Raw genomic sequence first — 26,969 nt, 5'->3', positions numbered from 1 at the left:
TGAGTTCAATTTTCTCATTAAAAAAGTGTTAAAAAGATTGGCCTGTACCAGAGAGGATTCGATAGTAGCAACCTTGCAAATGGGTTGACAGAATTTAGAGACAATGGCGAATAGGTTTCTAGGTGTGTTAATTGCTGCATTTATTTCTTTGTGAAGGAAGTCTTTTTTTGCTTGGAAAATGGCTTGTTTATAGCAAGTCAGGGCACTTCTTGCTCTGCAAGCTCTTTCTAAGGTTTTACTCTCTTGCCATTTCCGACCTGTTAGACTAACCAGTTTGTTATCTGTAGCACTCTATTAACCTGGCCATTGATAGTAGCATTCTAGGTAATAACATGCTGGATAACAAAGTTTAAAAGTCTGGATAACTGAGTATTCTGGAGGATAGAGCACTAGTAAACAGAGAGAGAGTCCAGCATGCTGTATTCTTTATTATCGAGACAAGTTGCACTGTTTCCAGACTTCGTGCCATTCAGGATACTGACACTTTTCATTAAAAAAAATCTTATCTGTTACCATTTATTTCACTTAGGTGCCAGATGACTACGTTTTTACTCCATTAAAATTATAGGGATGGTGCTAGAGGTCAGGGTTGAGGCCCATTATCAATGCTGTTTTTCTGCTGGGCAGGATAGACGTGAGAGAGCATTGTGTGTGATCCATTAGTGGAATTGCATGGAGAGCTGCAAGTACAGGATACATGTGCATTATTAATACTGTGTGTGGGTCACGATATTAGACTAGCAGTGGGTTCTGTAAGTCATAAGGAGAGAGGCGGCTGGTCAGAGTTGTGCTTGGAATCATCCAACACTGAAATAGCAGGAGTGCTGAAGTGCAGGAGTGAAGAGCACTAGTGGAGAGGTTTGACCCCATGCCCTTGCAGAACTTACCCATATGTCGCACTTGCCAGGAAAGAAGCGCTCAGGGACGCGACAGGTATACACGAGTCCCCCCATGATGTACAGCACAGCCATGAGGACAATCCCACCAAGCTGGCCTGTTATGGCTGCCTCCATGAAACCTCCAGAGATCATCAGGAAGTGAAGAAACGGGATGATACCACTTAGGCCCAGCCCCAGGAAGACACCTTGGAGAGAACCAAACATAAAGTAAATAATTAAGACACAAACCAGCAGCATTTGGCAGTAAGCTAATTAAATGGGCATGCGTAACAGGCCACATCGACGCTGCACGTCAAGTAGAATTCAGTCCCCCAGCACTTTCAGTCCGTCTCTCACTTGAAGGAAGGGATGCATTTACACATACTCGTATATATATCAAAACAACTTGCCAATCCAAAACTAACAACTATTTTGACACAAAGCAAATGAGGGAGTATTTTCTGCCAGATTTAGATTGGAAAACAGTTAAGTGCTTAATTTCTAATTATTGATGTGATGGTTTGAAACAACTCTCAATAAAGACAGAGATCTAAATGTGTGGAGCAAAACACTTTGTATTTATTTCCTCCATTCATATTTTTTTTTCCGCTTCATATACATTTATCTGCATTCAGCAAAGGTGTATGAATGTGCGTATTTCAAAGTTCTGGAGCGGTGTGTGCAGTCCTCTCCATGCCCAAGCCTATTCGGTTCCTGTCGTGTCTCTCTCTTTTTTCCCACTCACTTCCTGCGGACATGACATGTGTGTTGGGGGTGGGTGCGGATGGAAGAGACTGAGCGCCACTTGTCTCCCTTTCTAAATGAACATAAAAGGGAGAAAATAGATGGGGCGAGAAAATGAGAAGTGAAATCATTATAGGTCAGAATCCATAAGTCGATTTTGTAGTCTCTTTTCTCTCCTTGTTCTCTGCACCACCTCAGGATTTTCTCTGTGACTCTTTATAATGAAAAACAAACGTGATCTAGCTTGACAGGTCAGCATCCTCAGCATATGGGTTCAGATCCTACCAAAAAGTCTCCAATGTTGCTTTCTTCTCATCTTTTGTGTAGGAGCTTTCCCTGAATGGGCATACTTCTGTGTTCTAGCACTGCATAATTCTCTCCTACTTTGGCTACTCCTTGAGGATGACGATACTTTGAAAGTGTCTACTTGTCTGTGATAGGCATCCCTATTTTTACTTTGACTGCCACATGAAACGTAGGGGACCTCACTGTGTGCTATCAAACTGTACCCTTCCTTCATGGTACTTTGGTTTTGCTGCATCTTGTATACTATCTTTTGTATGTCAATATCTTTGGGATCTGTGGTTGTTGGCAGGGACGTCATTTCACCAAAATGCCATGGGTAGCGGAAGTGACATCACACGACCCTTGACCCCCTGATGACATCAGAGGAAGTGATGTCATTTGACCCCACCCCGAAGTGGTGTCGCAGGAAGTGATGGAACACGACCTTCCACCCGTTGACAAAACAGGAAGTGGCATCACATAACATTGTACACTATGAAAAATATGGTTACGATATCACTGTAATGTGATGTACATTTCATACAAGAATGGATCCCCATATGCATCATTAAGATCATTGTGTATAGGCCCATATGACCAAATTACTGTGAATGCAAGCAGACGTCCATGACCAAAATGATAATAATGTGTTATTATATAGCACTTACGCTTAAGCGCTTTATATAGAAAAAATATATACCCAATATCACCCAACCTGTGTTGGTACTCATTTATCAACCTCAGAAGGATGAATGGCTGAGTTGAGGCGTTTAAGAACAAACTAAATCAGTGACTCACCCCCTGAAGTGTGCCTGAAATAGACCTTTAATGAGACTACCAATTGAAAGACAAATGATTTGGTATTCCTATTCTTTCTTATTTAGAGTCAGTGCTGAAAGTGTTAGACTTGTGGCATTCTTGTTCTTATTTTTCTTCTTTTTTTTAAGGGGCCTGAACAGGAAAGCCAGCCACTCCAGATGTAAAGAGCCACACGGTGCTGGCCAAAGCCCAGAAGCTTGCATTACAAAATAAAAAAATGTAAAAAAAACAAAACTTTATTATTTTATTTTTTAGAGGTTGCAAGGGAGACCACAGAGGTCGCAAGGGAGACCTCAGCAGTTGCGACCTCTGGCGACCCCTAAATGACGTCCCTGGTTGTTGGACACCCCTTCTGCCTCTCATCAGTTCCACCAGACTAATCCCATTGACAGTATGCTCAGCCATTAGAAGCACACAAATCGCTTTCATTGTGTGATGAATCCCCGGATGTTGTCACTTCTCCCCTAGGGGGAGCCCCTTCCCAAGAGGCCAGGCAGGTGAGGCCGCTACCCGATAGTCCCCCTGGGGGTGGTACTCAGTGGGTGGATCTCATGGGGAGACAAGCCCCCTGTGGGATTTGTGACGACCTGTGGAAAACATGGTATCCCCATAGCCCACCTAACCCTAACACACTTTCCACCAACACTTGTCCTAGTGCTCCTGTGTGTTTTTGCCACACCACCAATATAGGAAGTACCTGGATGAGGAAGAATGTGGACCTCTCAAGGAGCATGTATCCCTTATGTACCGAGATGAGGAAGAGACCAATTAACTCACTGGAAGACCTAAAGATCAGTACTGGGACAAGGAAGAAGTACAGAAGCATAGAGAGCACATATGAGAACAGGAATGAACAATCTAGTTTTTCCCGAGACCTGGTTGGGCAGATGTTACGCTCACCTGGCTCCCACAGGGGCTTTGGTCGGACATGGACAGCTGCGGTCTCCACTCACGTGATGCGTAGTGCAGCGATGACTGACTGGATCTGCCCTCCTAATCTTGTCTGCTTAACCCGTAGAAATATTCTCCTGCAAGTGGAGAGATGGATTTAGCCACTTGTGGATTCAAGTGATGGCACCCCCACAGTCCTCCCCAACTAATCACCTCCGAAATGCCCTCACAGCAATCTCACCTTATATTCTTGAAAGATGAGCTCTCCATCCTGCGTCGATTTGCAGGAGCGCGTCGATTCCAGTTACTTCACTGGTTTGAAGGCTCGGGAGAGTTCCGGAGAGTATTGACTCTGAGGATCCTGGTGAGGACCAGTAAGTATTAAGTTCATAGAGTTCAATATGTCCGATGTTCACTCTTGTTCCCCCCTCCTTTCTTGTCTTGCAGCTAGCTCGTGAAAAGATGCTCTTGTGGCAGCTGGTGGCGCTCAGGTAAGAGTCTATATTACCCGGCGCTGTCCGGTAAATGTTGCACGTGGGAAAACGTGTTGTTTTGTCTCTCTTTACAGATGCGGCACGTGAAAATATGGAGAGTCACAAAAGGATGCCTCCGGTGGTAAATCAGGTAAGTCTATGGTGGTAAGAATTATATTTGTTGGTTCCCTCAGCTCACCTTGTGGTTTTCTTTTGTCTCCTAGGTGCCGAAGTTCGGCGAAGAAATGATGGAGGCAGCGCCGACCCGAAGGATGCTGTGAAGACTGGTGAGTATGGCGTGGAGCTGGAGGTGCGGCGCGTGCAGAAATGATGTTCTTTACAGGTCCGGAGACGAGATGGGTCCAGAATCAGGTGTGGAATAGAAATAAGTTTGTTTTCTAACCTTGTCCCTTTCTTTCCTCTTTGTTTTAGGAGCTCCGGATTCGAGGCGGGCGTGGCAGAAGACTGGATGCAGGCTGCAGGCACGGTGAGCGTTACGCTGCTGGATGCAGAATAACGCGAAGCATGTGTTGCTGGTCGGGCGTGGTCAAAAGTAGTCCCAGGTAAGAAGTCCCTAGAACCACACCCGAGTAAAAAATAGTCCCTGTAGAAAAATAGTCCCTTTCAGGCTTCATGTTGGATTGGAGTCATTTGCAGCATGGTCTGCCTGAGGTAAGTAATGACTATGAGCCTGGCGCATTAGGCGGCAGGACTGATTTCTACTATGAGCCTGGCGCGTAAGGCGCCAGGACTGAACCCAGATAGCCACTAGCCGGGGCTGCTGAGGATTTACTAAATGTCTAGATGCCTGCTCCCGGGGCTGATGGGCTTGGTCCGGATGCCTGGGGGTAGGCATCATGACAGCAGAACCCATTCAAAACTAAAGCAGTAAACCAGGAAAGGGAGAGAGGCCCTACCGGGAGGAACCGCAAGCATGGGGAACACTCTGTAGTGAACCGAAGCAGCTGGAGGAAAGCTCACCGGCAGGCAGAGAAATTGTTAGCTATTCTTAGCTGGTCTAACGTGGAAGGACCATCCAGCGAAGCAGAGCAGCAAACGTTCAGGCAGGGCAAGCAGAAGGACTGTGCTGTTGCAGGAAGACACGCCCACTGAGAACCTGCAATTGCTGAGGAGATACCACAGCATGCTGGAAGAATGGAGAAGCCCAGAGAAGCCTGAAACAGAGGGTGAAGAACCCGGAGACAGACTGGGTCGAGACAGTAGAGACCCTAAAGGTACCAGGACTACCGGAGCGGTTGTAAAGGGGCACCAGAGGACAGTGGCATATGCTCAAGCCACAATACTGGGGCATTAGGGAAGCCGCTGGGGGAAAAATGGAGACCCCTATCGAAAAGCAACTGCAACACCAAAAGGAGAAAATCTCACCGATCTGGGACCTGCACCCTCCTATGTAGAGTAACTTAAGTCTTCTTCATAGTCAGAGTATCTGCCAGACTAGTGAACCAGGATTACTGCACTAAGTCAAGAGAAGCACACGCATCTGGGACCCGCACCCATCGGATTGGGACCACATGTGCATTGTGAACTTTTGAAGTGTAATGCAATCAAGGGGAAGGGAGGCATTCCCCATTGTGATTTTTGGAACTGTGAATTGTGAAAGCCTGAGAAAGGGCTTGGGTGAGGGGAGTCATTCCGCCCAGTCCTTGTGAACTTTGAATTGTGAAAGCCTGGGAAAGGGCCTGGGGGAAGAGAGACATTCCGCCCAGCCCTTGTGACTGTGAAACCAAAAGACCTCAGGAGAAGGAAACAATACCTCCTGGTGTCTTCCCCAAAGATTGTACTTCGTGAAACTGGTCACCAATGGGTCTGCAAAAGAGAGTCATTCCACGGGCACTGCGAGGACATTGAGAGCCAAATGCCTGGAGAAGGGACCCAATAGTGAAACAAAACTATGGTCAATAAGAAATTGTGTTTTAGTTGGACCTGTTTCTTTTGCATTGGAACTGAACCCTTACACCACCATAAACTGGACTTTTGTTTGTTTCCTCGGAAAGGAACTGAGACCTGTAAAAGGGAGCCATTCTCACAGGTGAATTCCCCCCTACGATTGGAACTGTGGCTCATTGTCCAGAAGAAATTAGTCATTATTCTGGACCAGGAAGATCCTTACACTTTTCTTGTTAGTTACAAGTGTGAGGGATAGTAGTAGGCATTTTGATACGATGGTGAACTTTATTTACTTGGACATTCTGACCGACCCCTTAGTTCTTTATTGGAGGCAGGGAAACCCCTCTAAGAGTTTGGGAGAGATAGGTTTCCTTTTTATTTTTGTCTAAATAAAAGTCTTTGCCAATCACCATGCCACCATTGTGTCAGACTCGTACTTCTGCACCCTTACAATTGCCATTTCATACTCTTGCATTCCTCGATGCTGCAGCCAACTGCAGGCCACCTTCAATAAACCTATCGGCTTGTGGGTGATATAGTGCAGTGTGGTTAAGTTGTATGCATTTGATTATTAGCCATTTCTTGGGAAGCGAACTGGATGCCAATGTTGGTAAGGTTTTGAAGGGATAGACTACTATTTGCCTGTCTAAGTGTCTTATTTGGGCGTGTGGCATTCATGCCATAGACACTAGCATTCACAGTGACAAAGGTGCACATTTCTGCATTCTGAGGATTTAAACATGGTGCATTGGATAGTGCCAATTTTATGTCTTTGAATGCTTCTTGCATTTCTTCAGCCCCTGTAAACTCTTGACCCTTTTATTGTCTCCTCATTTTGTCTGTTCTGGTGGGAAAGTTCAGCATGAACTGGCATAGTACACTGTAAGCCCTAGAAACTATTTAAGCTTTATTGATCAGTCTCGGGTTCATTGTTAATTGCATCTTTCGAGACTTGATTGGGTTTGATATCAGCGCCATAGATGGCATAGCCAAGATAACCAACTTGCTCTTCAAACAAATGTCACTTTTCCTTTTACAGTTGAGACCTTTGCTGTTCATACGTTTGAGAACTTGATGAGCACTTGGCTGTCATATTGTGCTGTCTCATCATAAATGGACATGTCATCGGCAAGAGTTTATAAAACTCTTGAGATAATTTAGCAAGTGGTGAATCATTCCCTAAAATGCAGGTGTGGCAGATGGAAGAACAAATGACATTCTATTAAATTGGAATACTCTAAGGGGATATCTGAAAGCGGGTACGTATTTGGACTTTTCAGGCATTTGGATCTAATAGTATGGGTTGCACATATTTTTCTTTGTTTTATTTCAATTATTTTTTTAATGTGTGAACCTGATCCGAAGTTATTGGAGTGCATAACAGAACTAAAACTGACTTAATGGAAGGAAGTTATAGAATGAAAACATTTTAACCAGGAAAGAGAAAAGTTTTAAATATTTTCCAAAGAATAAGGAGGGCTAGAGACACTCATAGATTAGGAGGGCAAGAATTCCAAATTCTTGGAATTGAGATATAGCAGGCTTGTTTGGAGGTTCTAGCTTTTCCATCTCTGGGAATAATCACATTGAAAATCTCCTTTAAAATCTCCTTACTTCTGGTTTGGTGGAACACACACCACCTCCAACCTGTCATTTCTCAGCCAAATAAGTTTGCCAATGCAGTTCAATGGCCTTTAAGTACGGGCAGAACGGACAATTTTGAGACAAATCTCAGCTCCCAAAGGGAGCCAGTGCAACTTAGGCAAGACAAGTGAAATAGGGCTGAACTGTCTCTTCCTGACCATGAGTTGAGCAGCAGGAGAAGAGGATTTCAAAGGATGAAGGGCACATTGTTAAGCACCAAAAAGTAATATGTTACCACAACTAACTAAAGACTGCACTACATTGCAAAATATCTTGGCGCAATTAGAGTTTTTACCTTCCATAACAAAGACAGCTGGAAATTTGCACTTTTGAGATTTATTGATGATGTGATCTTTCATAGTCAATTTGCCATCATTATTAAAGTCTAATTCTTTGGCGGCATGAGTTAAGTTAAGACAGCAACCTTTGGTAGTTAAGTCACTTAACCAAGGTTGGATCATGAGAATTTTGGTAGCGCTAGAAAAAACACAAATTCAGTCTTGGAAGCATTACATATCAGAATCGCTAGTGACATCTGGGGTTCAACATCATTTAGATAATTCTTACGATTGAAAGCAAACTTTGCAGTACATCTAGGCCTCTTTAGCGTATTGGTGGATAATAATGTTGTGGATCTGCACAATATTGTCAAGCAGTTTTATGTAGAGATTGAAAGGAATCAGGGACAAATGTATCTCAGATGGACACCACAAAGACTCGCAAAGGCGTGGATTGAATGGTTGTACACTGAATGGCTTTATGGCTGCATGTTTGGTAACAACCAATTCAGTTCAATACCAGCCCACCAAGGCCCATCTGCTGGATAAGATTGACAGAAAGGTTTCATGAGATACTGTATCAAAAGCTGCAGATAAGTAAGGTAGAATCAATAAGCAAGATTTTTCAGTGTCTAGGATATGATGCATGTCATCCAGTAATTGAGGAGTCAAGGACTCAGTGGTGTGATGGCATTGAAAACTAGATTCTATGTACGCAACAGATCATGTTCATGTGTATGATCAAACAGCTGTATGCCCACAACTCTTTTAAGAATTGTTCCCATAAAAGGAATACTAGTAAAAGGCCAGCTATTCCAACAATCAGAAACTCTTGAGGGTATTTTCAGAAGAGGAAAAACAAGACCTGTTTTAAGGCCTGAAGGAGAGCTACAGTAAGCTATAGAGGCATTCACGCCAGAGCACAAATACATAAGTGCACACATTTTTTCTAGATTTTAGCTGGAATAATACCATAAGCATAAAAAATAGGTTTCATCACAATTGGAAGGTGGCATGTGAGTCACTAGACTTCAAATCAAAGGTACATCATTAAGGGATGGACAATGAGCACAAAGGAGAAAGGAAATAACAGAGACTTTAGTCTGTAATTCATTTTGAATCGAGGCCATCTTATCAGTTAAAAATATTGATACTAAAGCACCTTTCGATGGAGTACTGTACCGTCATCTTGGGAAGAGAGTTAAGGCATTGCTTCACACTAGCAGTAGAGATTTGATTTATATAGAAAAATGATTTGGGTTTGATAATGAATTGTTATGTTTACTGCATACTTGGTGCAGAGTTGTAAGGTTCATTTCAGATTTTGATTTCTCCCAATGTTGCTTCAAATGTCAGATCATTTGTTTATTAGTATTTAAATTGGTATCGTGGATTGGAAGGGTGTTTAGGATTTTATTTATTGGGTTTTTATAAGAGATTCCTCTTCAATTGTAGTGGGTTTATCAGCCACAACGTTAGTTGACAAGGAGAAGTTAAGAAATAGCTAATCTATGTTAACAATCCCTAGAATCAGAATTGACAGGGAGCTAAATCACGTTTCAATATCAGAGACAGATACAGAGTTAAAATGTAGGTTAAAAAACATAGAGACTATTTGCTTATGGAGCTAACTTGCTAAAGGTGTTGGCTTTTCCATGACTCAATACTAGTTTCGAAATGTTGGGCAGTCAGTGAAAATGTCTTTGTTAAGACTGCATAAATCTATGCTGAGTCTTTGCTTGCAGGTGTTACTGGACTGGGCCATTCCGTGGCTTTGACTAGCTCGATGTTTCCCTCTTTGACCATGTGATTTAGTATTTCAGTTGTTCTTGTAATTAATCCCTGGCGATCATAGGGACCTGTCTTACTTTGTGTTTAATGGGGGTCAGCTTGGGTGTCAGCTTTATGAAAGGAATAGCCCTTGACACACCTCATGTCTTTACTGAAGACACTTTCATTTTTCTTGACCGTGTCCTTCCAATAATGCAGACCTAAGAGTACACCTATTCAGATAGCTTAATTTGGAATGCTCTATGTTCATGACAGCCAAAAATTGGAGCCACTTCATCAGTCATGTATGCTTCTAGCAGAGCGATTCTTGAAAGTGTGAGTGCATTTAGTGTAGCCCAATAAACTTTTTTTCCTGCCTTGGCACATCCAATGTCTGATTTGTGTAATCTTTTATTGACTTGTTCTAAACATGTTTCTATTGTGGTGACTGGTTGTATGGTTAAGCCTGCGACTGAGAAATAACAGTTGTTGTAACAATATGATGTGTTTATGCTACTCAACTTTCAAAATTATTTAATCAGTTCAAAAGTACTTCTGGTGCACATGGGGAAGGCCCTAGGCTACCAGACCTGTAACTTTTCAACAAAATGCCCATTAAACATAATGTAGAACCCAATGGCACTCTGATCGGATCAAACCTTCCTTATGGTTGTCTATCAGTTAATAAGATAAAATCAGACATTTCATACCTCAAAAATAAGAAAACAGATGCACAGTAACTAAAGTTGAAGAGATGTTTATTTACTCTTTATAATCCATAAGCTTGCCAGCTCATGGTGCTTCTTATTTAGCAAAAAATTCAAAATGGCAGCAAATGACGTGGCACATGACATCATGCCAGGTATAGTGTGATGTTACACGCCACGGCAGACACATTTAGCCATCTTGCAATGTGTACTTGTGTTTACACTATAGTCAATAAAGACTCAAAAAGCATTACCAGCATCTAAAACATATAATTGTCTGTCAAAGTTAGTTACGTGCCACCATTTTGAGATTTAAGTACAAGCGCGAGGCAGGACACTGGTTTTTCCAGTTTGCTGTGCCTCACTGCTTGAAAAAAGTCACTGGGCCTCATTAGGAGTTGGGTATCTCGGCAGTAAATCTGCAGAGATCTTTTTTTTAGTCTTGTGGTTAGTTTATTATAAACATTTCACATCTTAAAACACATCAAAACCTAGAATTCATCATTGTCCCCAAAAAGAAAAACATCTTAAAACACTTCACAATTTAAAAAGGATACCTAGATTCAAAGCCCTCAACTGGCCCAATTTACAAGTTCCAAATTTTGTCCAAAAAGTGTATGCCCGCAACCACACATTGCGGTTTCTCTCCCAACAACAATAAGCTCCACCTCTCATCTACGGACAATGTCCTCACGTTTTCAAGAAGGCTCCTGTCCTGAGCCCCAGTTCACTGCAGTCACCCCCCACCTGAGCAGGAGCTCACCGGTGGTCACCACGCTGCAGGAGCCGCCTGGAGAGATCATGCTCCAATTCGCCAGCAAGGTAAGCTGCTGGACACATTGCACGAGTGTCAGCATGCCCCTTCCAGCCGAGCAAAAAAGAAATCATCTTTCCATTTTGGCAGTACAAGCTTAATTCCCTGCTTCCTCGTACGATCCAGACCGCACCATTTGGGATACCTATCCTGCCTTCCCCAACATCTACAAAGAGCAGCATCGGCTGCAACGAAACGTGTGCCCTCCTCAAAATGGCCGCCAAGTTTCTTGGTGCCTGACCCCCAGCCACAACACCAATCTGCCTGGCTGCACACGGATTGGCTGCAGCAAACGCTATCAGCCAACCAGCCTGCACCGGCAGGCGAGCGCCGGCCCACCGGAGTAAGGCCCGGAAGAAGGCTCCTGTCCTGAGCCTGTCCAGTGCTACCAGAGCACAGGGCCAGGACCCCTGGTCGATCGTCATATGCAGCCTACCTATACCTATGGAAAGACTATTAAAACATGGTAAGCCCACCCGCGGCTCATTCATAAGAGACTTCCACCGTATCTGCTCGCTATACTAACACTATTTACTAAGTAATTGTTAAACCCGCATTTTTGGTCATGCCTCAGTGCGCACGCTGACGCCGCAACATACTGCGAACTCTACTCAACCTCTATCATCACTGCATACTACCCCAATACCTGCTTAGCACTACCAGGCTCCACCACCCCATTACGCAAGGGATATTTAACTCGAGCCGGCATTCCCTTTAATAAGCTCCTTCATACTGCAACTTCAGTATTAGGAAAGTTACTGTGCCCATGTTAAACCTTACCTGGTGTGCCCTTACTAATCACAGATCCGCTGTACCTCTGCGATTACTGTCCCCCCTTTGTGTTGGCATATGCAAACTATAATTTATGCTCACCCATGATTAATTTGCCCTATCTGCATTTAGATGATGTTCCATGCATTGTTAGCTTCATTGCCCATCTGCATTAATTTGGCGCTCCATGCATTTCTAGTCGCTTTGCCTTATTTGCATTTAGATGATGTTCCATGCATTGTTAGCTTCATTGCCCATCTGCATTAAGTTGGCGCTCCATGCATTTCTAGTCTCTTTGCCTTATTTGCATTTAGATGCTGCCCCATGCATTGTTAGCCTCATCGCCTTATTTCACGGCCATATTCGAATCTAGTTGACATTCTATGTACTTCAGCCCCCCTACCTCACTTGAACTTAGATGGTACCTCATGTATCTTAGTATCACTGTCATACTTCGAACCTAGACAGTGTTCTATGCATCTCAGCCAGGTGGTAAACACTGCCCTGAACACTGAATCTAGGTGCCCCTACCTGCATTCTGATTGCTGTGCCTCTTGCCTCTCACTGTTAAATTGAATCTAGGTGCCCCTACCTGTATTTTCACTGCTGTGCCTTCTCGCCTTCACTACTAAATCATACCTAGGTGACCCCTAGCACTACTTGCGATTGTAGTACCCTTGCCCTCTCCCTCTACACGCAGGTAACCAGAACGATTATCATGTACAACAGCGCGCTCCTCCCACTGTACTATACTTTACTTGTCGACTTCCCCAAGTCATGCAGCTAACCACCTCACCATCTCATCCTAAACCTGAGCACCTCTCTCTCAGTCTTGCTCCCCTCTGCCCATGATGCCGCTCAGAACGAGCCCGCCAGTTTCTGCTAGAGGACAGACTAGCCTATACCTTAATGACCCTGCATTATGGCTTGAACACTTTGCTAAGAAACCTACACCTAACCAACCCTGCCCAGTCCTTCTTAGAAATAAGAGACTAGGCACTAGATTCCGCCTACGTCAATCCCGGAACAACGTCTCTAAGCAAACCTTACTACCCCCACCAGGGCCACCACCTATCATTACCACTTGCAACTCCTCAATTACCGAGGTTAAACTGCCCATGTTTAAGGGCGCCCTTATTAACGCCAGATCCCTCACTGCACATGCACTTGACATAGCTGACCTCATCACTAAGTCTGACCTCGATTTCCTAGCTATATCGGAAACCTGGCTTCATGCTGCCTCTGGCCCCCTACTAGCGCTAGCTCTACCGCCCGACTATGGTATTATTCGTTGCGACCGCCCTACTGCCCACTCTTAGAGGTGGAGGTGTAGCCATCATCCATAAAAATGCGCTTGACCTAAGAGTGATACCTGATGCCAAACTAGCTTCAGCTGAGCTGCTGTCAGTCAAACTAGCACTCTCCCCTAATCAAACGGCCACCTTGCACCTCATTTACAGGCCCCCGGGGCCGGCACCGTCCTTTGCAAGTGAAATATCTACCCTACTTCTGGACAATACCAAAAACAAATCACAAACTATTGTCCTAGGCGACCTCAACCTCGGACTTGGTGACCTAAAGGATCCTGTGGCTACTGACTTGGAGAACATTCTAACGGATCTTGGCCTTACCCTGTACACCCAAGAACCTACTCATATCAAAGGTAGAACTCTTGATTGGTTAGCTGGCTCCAACTGCAATATTAAAGTTCTCAGCAACACTCCTTGTCTATGGACTGACCACCACGTCATAACCTTTAACATCGAAGCCTCCCCATGCCTCCCAACTCCCATAGCCCCAGCACTCCCGACTAGAAGCAAAAAAGATATATCTAAGGAGAAACTCCTCCCGTTGCTTCTCCCAGCTCTCGATATAGCCATCAACACCTGCCCTGACCCTACGTCCTTAGCAGACACGTACAACCAAACTATGCTAACAGCTATTGATTCTATTGCACCTATCAAACTTAGGAAGGCTAAAGTTCAAGCTCACCTCAACTCATGGTTCACCCCACAGCTGAGAGCCCTCCGTAAAGCGAAACGATGCGCTGAAAATCGCTGGAAAAGCCATCCCTCTGACGAGCACAAAGATGGTTTCCTTCTTGCCTCACTTTCCTACAAAGACGCCATCATCACTGCAAAGAAGGAATCCCTTAACAACCGCATTATGCAAGCTGACTCGAACACTAAGGAATTGTTCAAAATCTTAAAAGAGCTTGAAACCCCAGCTGCCCCCCCTGATACCTGCCTGAAAGATAGTAAATGGTGTACCAACATCCAAGCAGCATTACTAAATAAAATTTCCTCACTACAAACGAAAATTAAAGATAAACAGGACAATTTGAAGCGTGACAACCGCGCTCTATCCCATGCCAACGTCCCCATTGCTGACACTACTAACACCACTCCATTTACATTCTCACCGCTCACCATCGCCGAGGTAGAAACATAATTCTCAGAATTAAACCTTCTAACTGCCAAGGTGATCCATGCCCAGCCCCTATTATCAAGGACTCGGCGCACGAGCTGGCCCCATTTATCACTGCCTTCATTAACTCGTCTTTCAAAACTGGTATCGTCCCAGACAACCTGAAGGATGCTTGGGTGATCCCCTTGCTCAAAAAACCTTCCCTCGACCCTAGCATCCCTACTAATTTCCGACCCATTACTACAGTTCCATTTCTGCTTAAAATTCTTGACCGTGCTGCATACCTTCAGATTCAAAGCTATTTGGAATCTAATAACATGCTAGGTCTTCGTCAATCTGGTTTCCGCCCCAGACACGGGACGGAGACTGCGTTAATTGACCTTAAAACCCAAATCGAAATTCTAAAGGATCAGGGCAAGCTAGAATGTTATTACTACTTGACCTGTCGGCTGCTTTTGATCTGGTTAATAACCAGATCCTCTGCAAGCACCTCCATACGGCTGCTAACTTCTCATCTTTGGCAGCAGCATGGATCAAATCCTTTCTGAGCAACAGATCTATGAGAGTCTTTGCCCCATCCGCTGCTGCCGACCCCTCCCCAATTCACTGCGGCGTACCTCAGGGCTCTTGTGTGTCACCTACACTCTATAACATCTTCACAAAACCACTCTTTGATGTGCTTGACTATCTGGGTGTCTCTTACACTAATTATGCGGATGACACCCAGATACTCATCCCCATTACTGGTGATTATCTGGTCGACACTAAGACCCTCAACGATATCTACTTAGTTATCCAAGCTTGGATGGCCCAACACCAACTGTGCCTAAATGATGATAAGACAGAGCTCCTTATCCTGGGCACTGCACAACGCCTGAGCAGACTCGACCCGGCATATCAATCTTTTACTATTGATGGCAATAGCATACGAGTCTCTAAAGATACGAAAACACTAGGGTTCTACCTTGACGCCACGCTATCACTAACTAGACAAACAAATGTGGTCAGATCGGCAGCGGCTTACACATGTAAACTCATTGCTGCCTGCAGACCCTTCCTCACCACATCCAACAGTGTCACACTAGCGAGAACCCTCATCATGGCTAAAATTGACTACTGCAGTGCCCTTTACCTAGGCACTAGTCAAGAAAATTTAAATAAATTGCAAACCACCCAAAACAATGCCATCCGTGCCGCCTTAAACATCCCTCGCAACCACCATATCTCTGAAACCAGATCGGAGTTAAAGTGGCTACCTGTCAAGCAAAGAATCTCACTCAAAGCACTTGCCATCATGCATAAATGTCTGGCCAACAAGGCTCCCATCTATCTCGGCAGTCGACTGTCGCGACACTCGACCACCCGCCCACTAAGAACCGCCCAGTCCCACTGCCTAGCCATCCCTAGATTCAAAATGCAAAAAGCAGGGGGTTCAAGCTTCCCGTTCCTAGCGTCCAAGCTTTGGAATTCCCTCGCAGTTACAATTAGAGCGGAAGAGTCTTTTCACACTTTCAAAGCCAACACCAGATCCTGGCTCCTCAACCAGTCCTAAGACAGCGCCTCTGCCTTTACCTGCTCTTACCCTCTGACTGTTTTTTATTGTGAATACATTGTTTTTGTCCATATCCTGAAATGTCTTGTCTCTGTAAACACTTGCACTGCTTTGCCTGTATCTATGCATCTCTGTATCTCTGCAACTACAAATTGCGCTCTGATGCCTCCGGGCCTGTGGATGCGCGTTACAAATAAATAAAATACAAATACAAATACAAATTAGGGCAGGGCAAGAATTTAACAAGCATTTTATGGATTGCATTGTTTTTGAGTTCTTACAGAATCGACACATGGTTTCTTCCCACACCCCTCAGACCCCTTGTTTCCTGGCAAACAATAGTTCTTTAGTGGGGTATAAATGTAACCTTAGGCGATAGAACTGATTTCGAAGGTACCTGCTGGAAACTTCATCAAGTATCCAAGCACAGTGTTCATTGATCGAGGTTCAAATGATAGGTCTAGCGCCAATTTGTATTGCGTTCTGTGGGTCTGGGTTTCTATCCAATCCTGCCTCTTCAACTTCTGCTTGACTTCACAAGGGTTGCTTGTCAGGGTCACTATAGATATGCCCAAGATGTTCAAATGTGTCATGCAGTTATCATGCCACTTCGTCAAGGGCCATGACAGTTCTTCTTTCCAGGGTGAACTTAATATTTTATATGTGCAGGCAGAATCAGTCATGGACATTTTCCTTTGCAGCAGTAGTGCTTGCCAAAGGAGAAATTAGTGTAAACATTGAAGACTGACTTCGTATCTGATGGCCACTACTGGGAGACTTTTTGGTAGGCCCAAGATCCTCTTCGAAAACAGCCCCCTCAATGTCTCCCAGATTTTCTGCAACAGATTTAAACCAGCCTCCCTTACCTCGTATGTTAAAGCGGGAACAACTTACTGGTTATAAAATGTTAACATTGGGATTAATGTAAATTTGCTGTATCTTGCATGTAGTATAGAACCCTGTTAGGCTAGCATTTTGGTTTTTGATTTAAGTTCTAGAGCCCAAGGATGTTCATTCATGCTCTTGTTATAGCGAATTCCCAAATAAAATATGGAATCCACTTTCTCTAGATGTTCTTGTCCCACCCGCCATCTGAAGTTGGCTCGTTGGCACGTTTTCCACTCAGTGCACCTAGTACCAAGATTTTAAATTATTTTTTGCATTTATCGCTAGATCATCAGAGGTCATATCATTTTGCAATTGATCTAGTCTTCGCTGCAGCCCAATCAGAGTCTGGTCAACCAGGAACAGATCATCAGTGTAGATTAGCCATGGGAGGGGACCCCCATGGATCTTTGGTGGAAAAGCTTTTGCCTGGTTTAAACTAACATGTATTTCTGACAGCTACATGTTGAAAAGTGCAGATGCCAACGGTCACCCTGGCTTTACTCCTCTTTCAGTCTTTACGTCTCTAGATAATGTACCCTGATTATTTAATATGATCCGTACTGAGGTGTTTGTGTGGAAAGCTTTGATTGCTTGGAGCAGATCTCTTGGGCAAATTAAAGATCATAGTTCATTCCACAGTTTCTCTCTATTTACGGTGTCGAATGATTGTTGCATATCAAAAAATGCCAAAAAGTATTTTGATTTGGCCTTGATAGCACCAAGCTTTAGCACATTCAACAGATAGAGACTGAGTTCAGTGCCAACTCCTTTTGTGAAACCCATCTGTTGCGGGTCAGTAACATTCATGCATTACATCAGTCACACTTCTGAGAAAGAATTGCGTTTCAATCATAGCTGAATTTCAGTATAAGTTTAACACCATAATGTATTCGGGGGCACAAATTCACGGAGTTTCACAATGGAGAAGTGTCCACTGAACTAACGGATTTGGATTTTGCGAGTCCAGCACCACCAGTCCCTGACAATTTTTTATCATAGTCAAGAGGCCAGAATAAGGTCTTCCACGCTGACCCTTTTGAGCTGGATTTAAATATGTTGAATAGCCCTCTCGTGTTGGCAGCACATGTAGCCAAGTCTCTTGTAGGCATATGATGTTCTGTGATTTACATCTGGATTGTTAAACGTGTGCAATGCCTCTTGTGTTCCATGACACTAGAGTTCCCAGGACCGGGGCCTACACCCCTTTTACCTAGTACTTATTGGAGACTGCTAGTGCCCTTGCTAATCATGACCAATGCGTGTTGTCTTGGAGGGTCAGTGGAGGGTTTTCCTTCAATGACCTGTCTAGAAGACATGGTGTCGCTGATAAATGCGTCACACTTGACCGCAAGGAACGCTCATCGCTACACTGACAGTGTGGTCCTCCATGCCCTCTTCCGTGTTCCTGGCAGTTACCATGGCAGCTCTGTTAATTCCAGGAGCGTCTAGCCATACTACGTCTACACTGATTACTTTCCTATTGTCCAGGAAACAGAAAATGCAGCATTATGTCATTGTGTATCGCTGCGCACCTTAAAGGAGGATGGAGGCCAAATGCGGGCGCTTCTAATTGTAGTTAGCACTCTTACGTTTACTCGGTGAACTCCAGACTCCTGTTTGACTTCCTTGTTTTTGACCTACAGCCTTCATTCCGACTTTCTCTTTGGATTCCTACTACACAGTACCGTATCTTCTGCACAGAAACCTCAGACCCAATTGCTGTCTTAATGGACTGCCTTCTGGATTACACTTTTCATTGTTTCATATGCTCTCTTGTTGTCTGACCTATGCTTTGGCTCTACGGATTGAGATTGGATTTACCCTTAAATTGCATCCTTCTTGGAAACGGTTCACTTCATGCTATCACAACATGAGATTGAAAAGTGTTGGATTGGTTTAGTGAGATTAACAGGAGACTACTCTTTGCACCGGACTGCCACAAACGCTATGCAGTATTCACAGAAAGCGTATCGCCAATAGTCGTGAGTGCATCCTCTTTTCGCCCTGGGGCAGGTCCATACTAACTGACACTAACATCCCTTTCCTTCCGCTTCTAGCCCTTCTACCAATCCCACTCTTCAGGTCTTATCATAGTGCAACCCAGGGTAGGTTAATTTCCAATACATTTTATAGTGTTCCTGGTCTCTCATTCAGTCCTTCACAACTGCCTTCATATTCTCCAGACATAGATGCCAGGTGATCCCACCAGATGTCCTTCCACTCCTTTTCCAAAACAACGACCAGATGTACTTCAGGTTAGTCCTTCTAGTGTCACATTCAGTATACACTCATTTAGGGTATTCACTAATGCCATCTGTTCTTTCTATACACAGCCTGGCGTATACCTGGGGCCAGATTACAGAAACTTTGCACTGGTGGAATTGCAAAGTTGCACGCTGTTAGTACTAGGGCACAGTTTGTCCTATTCATGAAGACACTGGGACAGGTTAGAAAACTATTACAGCATGATAAGTGCAGGTTGGCATGGTATAAGCACTAGGGCAAAAATTGCCATAGTGCAATAAAGATACATTTTCAATGAGTTTTTTCAGCAGGGCAAAATTTGCCCTAGTGCTAATACCATTCCATTTTAGCACTAGGGCAAACTTTGCCATGTTGCAATAATGAAGTGAAAATGTATCTTTTTTGCCCAATGGAAATGTTGTCTCTGGTGCTTATACCATGCCAAACTGCCCTTGTCATGGTGCAATAGTTTTCTAATATGTCCCATTTGGTTTAAAAAATAGGGCAAACTTTGCCCTAGTGCTAATACCATGCAACTTTGCACTTGCACTGGTGCAAAGTTTCTGTAATATGGCCCCTGGTGGTATCTCCTCTTTTGTGTAAACCTCAGTTTTGCATGTCCAACTGTAAAAGGCAGAACAGGGAACCACCAGGGGGCGCAGAGATGCACTGACGCATCTGCACTAGTCTCCTCCACAGGGCGCCGTTAGAGGGACCTGAGCCCCCCCTCGACCCCCAGGAGTGAGGCGCCGACCCCTCCCGCGGCCCGCGGACACCTCAGGGCCCCTGAACGCCCCAACTCCGGTCTTCCAACTCGCAGATTTCGCCTAGTTCGGGAGCTTGGGAGGTGGAGGGAGAGGGAGCCCCGCCTTCTCCCGCGCCGCGGCTCCGCGAGAAGTAACGGAGAGCCGCGGCTGAGCTGGGGCCCAGGGGAGCGACATCCCGCCGCATTGGCCACCGCGGCTGATCCAGGCGGCTCAGCAGCGGGAAGAAGAGTGAGTTGACGCTTGCTCCTTAAGGCCGGCCTCCCCTTACAGCGGCCTTATACCAGGCGGAGAGGAGCAGCTGCGACCTGTGCGAGGCCCGCGCCGGTGAGGGGCTTCCGGGCGAGGCCACATAGTGCTTTGGGCTTTCTTTCCTCTTCTGGGCCCTGCGGCTTGGACTCTCCTACGGAGCGCGGGGGGCCCAGGGAGTCGGCGTAAGAGCGTACGCAACAGGGGCGGAGGGCGCCATTCTAACTACTGTCCTCCTCCTGGCCTGTAGGGCCATTTTTCTCCGGACGACCCTCGGAGCACAGGCTCCCCTAGGCGGAGCGGACTCTGGGGACACCATACGGTACGAGAGGGCCCCTGGTCACACATCAGCATTCAGGGCAGAGGGGATCGTCCCGGGGGCCACCTAATGCGCCTGCTGCTGGGCTCCACTAAAGTGTCCACCCTCAGGAGTATATGTCACGTAGAGGCATTTCGACGGAAAGCACGGACAGAGAGCGATAGACCCTTGCAAGCCACGGCCTGGAGCTCTGATTCAAGCAACCCGCCGCCCCAACAGTGAGCACGAAGCCTAGGCCCTATACAGTGGAGACCTCTGGTTGCCCTCCCCCCTCTGGAGCAGTGACACAGCCCACTCGGTCCGAAACACTCAGAAAGAGACCTAGGGGAGATGGTCGGGGTGAGCCTATGAACTGGAAGGAGTCCCTGCAGAGATTTAGACATCGGAACCCAAGCCCACCAACCAACCCGGAGATGGCGGCCCCGACTCATCAGGAACTGTCAGACACTAGTACAGTCACTAAAGGTATGGCTGCCCTCTTAGAGGAAATAAGAGGCTTCAGAGCGGACATAGCAGTACGGCTGGACACCCTGGATAAAAAAGTGGACAATATAGAGGATAGGGTCCAAATGCTCGAAAATAACACAGCCTCGAACGACATTTTGGAGACTCAATTTGAAATGCGCCTATCAGAGCTTGAGAGGAGAGAAGAGAAATGCTCCCTAAAGCTTGATGACTTGGAAAATAGGGAACGCCGCTGTAACCTGCGCTTTTTGGGCTTTCCTGAGCGGGAAGGTGAAACGCAAATGGACATTATCAAAGCCGTAAATGCGGTGGTGGGTACTCTTTTCGAAGGTGCAAATACGAACGAACCTACTATTGACAGAGCCCACAGGGCGGGGGCGGCTAACAGAGGCCCCAGATCCATCCCCGTACGATTCCATTATTTCGCGGAGAAAAGCAAAATACTGGAACTGGCACGCAAGAGGGGCCCGGTGGTCTGGGAGAAGGCCCGGATTTCAGTGTATCAGGACCTGTCCGCCTTCACTCTGGCGAGACGTCGGATGTGCTCCCCGCTAACGAAAATGCTCCAGACCAAGGGGGTCCGATACAGATGGGGGTACCCCTTTTCACTTTCTTTCGAATTGGAGGGATACAAATATGCCCTGGTCACGGAGGATGATATTCGTAGGGTGTCGGGAGAACTCCTGGAAGAACCAAACATGGAAGTCGGAGAGCAAGGGAGTATAAGAGAACCGGTTGGCCCGGGGGGGACAAAGGCTCCACGGGAGAGACGTAAAGTCCGAGGCCACAGGAAGTTCAGAAGAGTGGCTCCAGCATCCCCTGGTCAACCAGACACTTGAGGAACCACAGGAGGCTTCATGGACAAGTTTGTACTTTATTTTGAATGGGGGAGCGCTGTAAATGTTTACAATCTAAATGCAAGAGGGGGGTGGAGGGGCTCGAGTTGTTGGTTTTTGAAGAGTTCAAGAGCCCGGAGGGGGGAGACATTGGTGGCCTGGCTCAGCGACAGGATGAAGCCGCTGGATTACCAGGCGTTCGGGGGGGAAGGGGGAGGGGGGAAGAAAATGTTTGGGTTTGTTCAATGGGGTTTAAGCTGGGGCAAGCCAAGTCTTTTGTTTTGTTACGTACATACAATTCTGTCCTTTGACTATAGCAAGGGGCGGGAACATTGCGGGAGCACTGAAAGTACTTGCTTTGTGGAGGGAGACATGAGCCTTCACCATCGCTATAATGGATGATTCATCACAATTTTTGACAGTGGGCTCGTTAAATGTGCGGGGGCTCAACTCTCCCACTAAAAGGTCGCTGCTGGTGAGGGAATTCTCAAGGCTCCGGCTCCACTTCCTATTTGTGCAAGAAACACACTGGGTTAGGGGCAAAGAACCGAAGCTGAGGGCTAAAACAATTGAACAGACGTATGCAGCGTCCTTCTTGGCCAAGAAACGTGGAGTTGCACTGCTGGTCTCTCCTGGGGCCCATTTTGTTCACAAAGCCCAGAGGGCAGACCCGGAAGGGCGATATATCATGGTCAAGGGGGAGGTAAGGGGCCAACTGTTTACCCTGTTTTGTGTATATGCTCCAATCGAGGGGCAAGATCACTTCTGGGTAGGGATGAGAGAGAAGATTATGGCTTTCTCGGAGGGTACTTTATTGGTTGGTGGGGATTTTAACATGGTTCTCAACCCCGAGCGGGACAGGAGGTCGCCCATCCTGTGTCCTAATCAGCGACTCCACAAAAAATTGGCTGAGGCTTTCCAAACAGTTAACTGGGCTTGAGCGATACACACCACAGTAGGCAAGGCCATGACCCCGACTTCACATTTTTTTCAAAGACTCACGCTACATTTTCCCGTATTGATTATATTCTAGTGGACTCCACGCTTCGGGGAGAGGTCACAGACTCGGGGTGGAGGTTGCCCCTTGGACAGACCATGACTTGGTTAGAATAAAAATGGGTATCCCCCCGGCCCCGCCACCAGGCTCCCTATGGAGGTGTAACGATCTTCTACTGCATGACAAAGAAGTACGCCAATCCCTCCTTACAGATATCACAGAATACTTCTCTATAAATGATAATGGGGAGGTTGGGGTCAATGGAGTCTGGGAGGCGTTCAAGGCAACCATTAGGGGCATTCTCATTGCAACAGGCTCGAGGAAAAAAAGGGAGAGGGGCCACGAGGAGAAACTATTGAAGGAAAAGATACAGGCCATTCAACCGGGAGGGAAATTAAAAACGCAAATGTTCCCCGGAAAGTGGGAGGAGCTTCAAAGGTTGCGCTCAAAATTGGCTGACCTTCAGGTGGGCCAAACGGAAAGAAAACTGTCCTTTCTGAAACAGAAGTATATGGAAAAGGGGGAAAAGGCGGATAGAATACTAGCTTGGAGGCTTTGCGAACTCAGAAACAGTAGAAGGGTGAACTCCATCCGCTCTCCGGGAGGGGAATCGACAGCTAGAGATAGTAAAATAGCTGAACAATTTCGGCTGTACTATGAACACCTGTACTGCTCGGAGTACACAGGAGATGGAACCGAGATTGACGACTTCCTGGACTCGCTCCCGATTCCCGGTCTCTCCCCCGAAAAAGCAAGTACACTAGAACTCCCCGTCACCCCAGAGGAGATAATTGACACCATATCCTCATTAAAAAGTGGTACAGCTCCAGGGGATGATGGGTTTACGGTCAAGTTTTACAAGACCTACCGGTCAACGTTAGCCCCATTCATGGCTAAGATGTTTAACTCGGCGCTAGTTCAGGGCTCCCTTCCCCCCTCGATGATGTCGGCCCTAATAGTAGTGCTTCCCAAAGAAGGGAAGGATCCCTCCCAGTGTCAATCATATCGACCTATATCCCTTCTTAACGTGGATGTTAAAATCTTGGCTAAACTTCTGGCGAACAGATTGGCGAAGCTCCTCCCCTCCTTAATACATGGGGATCAGGTAGGCTTTATTCCGGGACGCCAGGGTTCGGATAATATACGGAAGACCCTAGACCTCATGCACGAGACCTCTAGGCAGGGAGTGGAGGGCTACTTGCTGGCACTGGACTCTGAAAAGGCCTTCGACCGTGTCGAATGGCCTTATATGGGTAGAGTTCTTCAGAAAATGGGCCTGGGGGAACATTTCTGTGGGTGGGTCTCAGCACTATATAATGGTCCTATAGCAAGAGTTTTGGTCAATGGTGGCACATCGGAACCCCTGGCTCTGTCCAGAGGAACCCGACAGGGCTGTCCCCTTTCTCCCCTTCTATATGCTTTGGCAATGGAGCCCCTGGCCATAGCGATTAGAGCGGACCAGGAAATCTCAGGGATACGCTGTGAGGACTGCGATTTCAAACTCTCCCTATTTGCTGATGATATCTTGGGTTACCTGACCAACCTCCAGGTTTCACTGCCCAGACTGTTCGAGCTTATAAACTATTATGGTGCATTCTCGGGACTCAAGATAAACGCGTCCAAATCCAGCATTATGCCTATGGGGCTGGTGGATCATGATATTGGAAATAGTTCTGAAATATTAGGGGTAAGAATAGAACGAGAATCCACTAGGTATCTGGGTACCTGCATTCCTAGGGACCTTTCATTACTATACCAGAGAAATTTCCCCGAAATATTGGCCAAGATTAGCAACGATCTCAAAAGATGGGCGCCACTTACTCTCTCCTGGTTCGGGCGTATGGTCACGGTTAAAATGAATGTCTTGCCTCGCCTACTGTATCTCTTCGCGGCCCTCCCTGTGGTGATCCCTGACGCCTTTTTTGAGGCTCTACAATCCCGAGTCCTTCAGTTTATATGGGACGGGAGGAGAGCAAGAGTCAAGTTCTCCACCTTGACCCTTCCGAAATCTCATGGTGGATTTGGCCTCCCTGACTTTAGGCTATACTATAAAGCGGCACAGCTCCGGGTGATGATGGAACACATACGGGAGGATATGAGGACATACTGGACATATATAGAAGATATCCACACCCACCCGAAAAAAGTCAGAGACCTGCTATGGGCCTCCCCCAAAGCCCTCCCCTCCCACCTCAGAACACACCCCACGTTAGCGGCCCTATGGGCTGCCTGGAAACCGAATAAAGATAACAAAGCTCTGTCATCCTGGCCGTCCCCCTTAACATCTCTGTGGGGCCCCCCAGTCAATCTAGACACCAGAGGCTTCCGATATACTCAGGCGTGGTCAGACATGGGTTTGGAGAGGATCTCCCAACTATCACGCGAAGAGGGCTTCATAGACTATGACCAACTATGTGAGGCATTGGGCGACAAATCACCCTCGATCTTCGAGTATCTACGCTTAAAGGGAATTCTGACTCACCCTCGGTGGGCGGACAACCTGAAACGCCCCCTCACCCCCTTTGAAAATGTAATAACTAAAAGTGTCTCTCGGAAAGGCTCTCTATCTAAGTTTTACAGTGCACTGATAGCGGCTAACCTGGAGGGTAGACAACCCTTTAAGCGAATTTGGGAGGATAGGCTGGGCATGACGGTGGATGACCACACATGGAGGGCAATATTCAAGACCATTTTCACGGGTTCTCTGTATACCGCTGCCATGGAGCACAGCTTCAAGATTCTCCATTCCTGGCATCGCTCCCCGGCTACCCTGTCCAGAATGTTTGTAGAGGTATCCCCCTTCTGTCCGAGGTTATGTCTCCAAAGGGGCACGTGGTTCCATATGTGGTGGGGATGTCCGGTTATTCAGGTATACTGGTCGGAACTGCTCAGCTGGATAAAGGACATAGAGGGGTTTTGCCCAACCCTACTCCCCCTGGAAATTCTCCTGGGTACTCTCATGCCGGAGATGGAACAGAACGCATTCCCGAGGGTTATTGGGGCCATGCTGAGGGCGGGGAGGTTAGCATTGGCCCAAAAATGGAAAAGTGCCCTAGCACCGTCCAAGGAGGAATGGCTTTGTAAATTAAGGTCGATTTTCACCTATGAAAAGCTTACAGCAGTGAAAAATGACTCGGTATTGGAATTTACGCAGGAATGGACTGCGGTGCTCCTTCATGATGACTGTGTTTCAATGCGTCTGTAAAAAAAAAAAAAAAAAAAGAAAAAAAGAAAATGCTTTATTATGTATTTCATGTAATCACTCCAGCACCAACCCCAGAGTTAGTTAGGCCCTCAGTCGGCCTTGAATCAAGCAGATCCCACGTTGTCAAAGTTTATGTCAATGTACATAGCGATGTTCGAAGGTGCTCTCGGCAAATGCTATAACCTGCAAAACCTCAAGACTTGGTATGGAGCAAAGTTGGGGGGGTGAGGAGGGGGGGGGAGGGGGATGGGTTTAAAAGATAAAATAAAGTTGACATTTTTGTTTGTTTGCTATATGGCAGGCGGGGATTGCCGACGCACCCTACCTTGTATGTTTATTGTCAATAAAAAAACAAATTTTAAAAAAAAAGGCAGAACAGCGTTTCATAAGAAAGGTTGAGGGACCCTCAGATTGAGGGTTTCCAGAGTTGTCAGGCCAGAACAGCGGTTGAGCCATACCGGACCTACCCGTAGCCTCATGAGTATCTTCTCACCCTCCGTTCTGTAACTACATGACAAAAGGTGACTTTCAGAAGACACACCTCTTGCATTGTGATGGTTTTCAAACCCTGGTTATTTGTTGACATTTTTGGAGGTGGAACAATATCCTCTTCTAAAAAGGCTTGGTGAGCATGAGGTGACATCTGTGTGTGTCTATGAATTTGCTTTTCACCCTCTAACAGTGAATCAATCAACAGTGGACTGTCTTTCAGCTCGTAACCAAGGGGACGTAACGTGGATTTTTCTTCTAACAAGGTAGATTTGACTAAGGATGATTTTACGTGCAGTATCACCCAATCGGCTCTCGACTCTTTGACGAATTCAAAAATGTGGATTTCATTAGAGTTAATTAGTCTAAGCATGGGGCAGAGTGTAGTAGTTGAGGAATTGTTCTCCAATTCAAAATTACCTCATCTTCTTGTGATGGAATAGTTTCCAACTTTTTAGAGCTTGTCAAGAATCGATTTTTCATTCTCATTGGAGTTTCAGACTTGGGTTGAAATCAGTCAAAGGGCCTCATTACGACCCAGGCCCTAAGTGT

The 26,969-nt window shown here is 46.0% G+C and overlaps 1 protein-coding gene across 1 annotated transcript in view; it reads right to left on the bottom strand.

Moving 5' to 3' along the window:
- Positions 1 to 26,969, bottom strand: part of LOC138569525 (adiponectin receptor protein 2-like) — a 336,710-nt gene that overhangs the window by 3,953 nt on the left and 305,788 nt on the right. The window contains exon 7 of the mRNA XM_069647575.1: positions 888 to 1,084. Within this exon, the coding sequence (XP_069503676.1) occupies positions 888 to 1,084 (197 nt within the window). The remainder of the gene's footprint in view (positions 1 to 887; positions 1,085 to 26,969) is intronic.

The sequence above is a fragment of the Ambystoma mexicanum genome, chromosome 2q (genome assembly GCF_040938575.1).
Source record: "Ambystoma mexicanum isolate Mex_15411 chromosome 2q, UKY_AmexF1_1, whole genome shotgun sequence".
Lineage (NCBI taxonomy): Eukaryota > Metazoa > Chordata > Amphibia > Caudata > Ambystomatidae > Ambystoma > Ambystoma mexicanum.
Note: the sequence above shows the minus strand (reverse complement) of the source record. Positions and strands in the feature narration are given on the sequence as shown.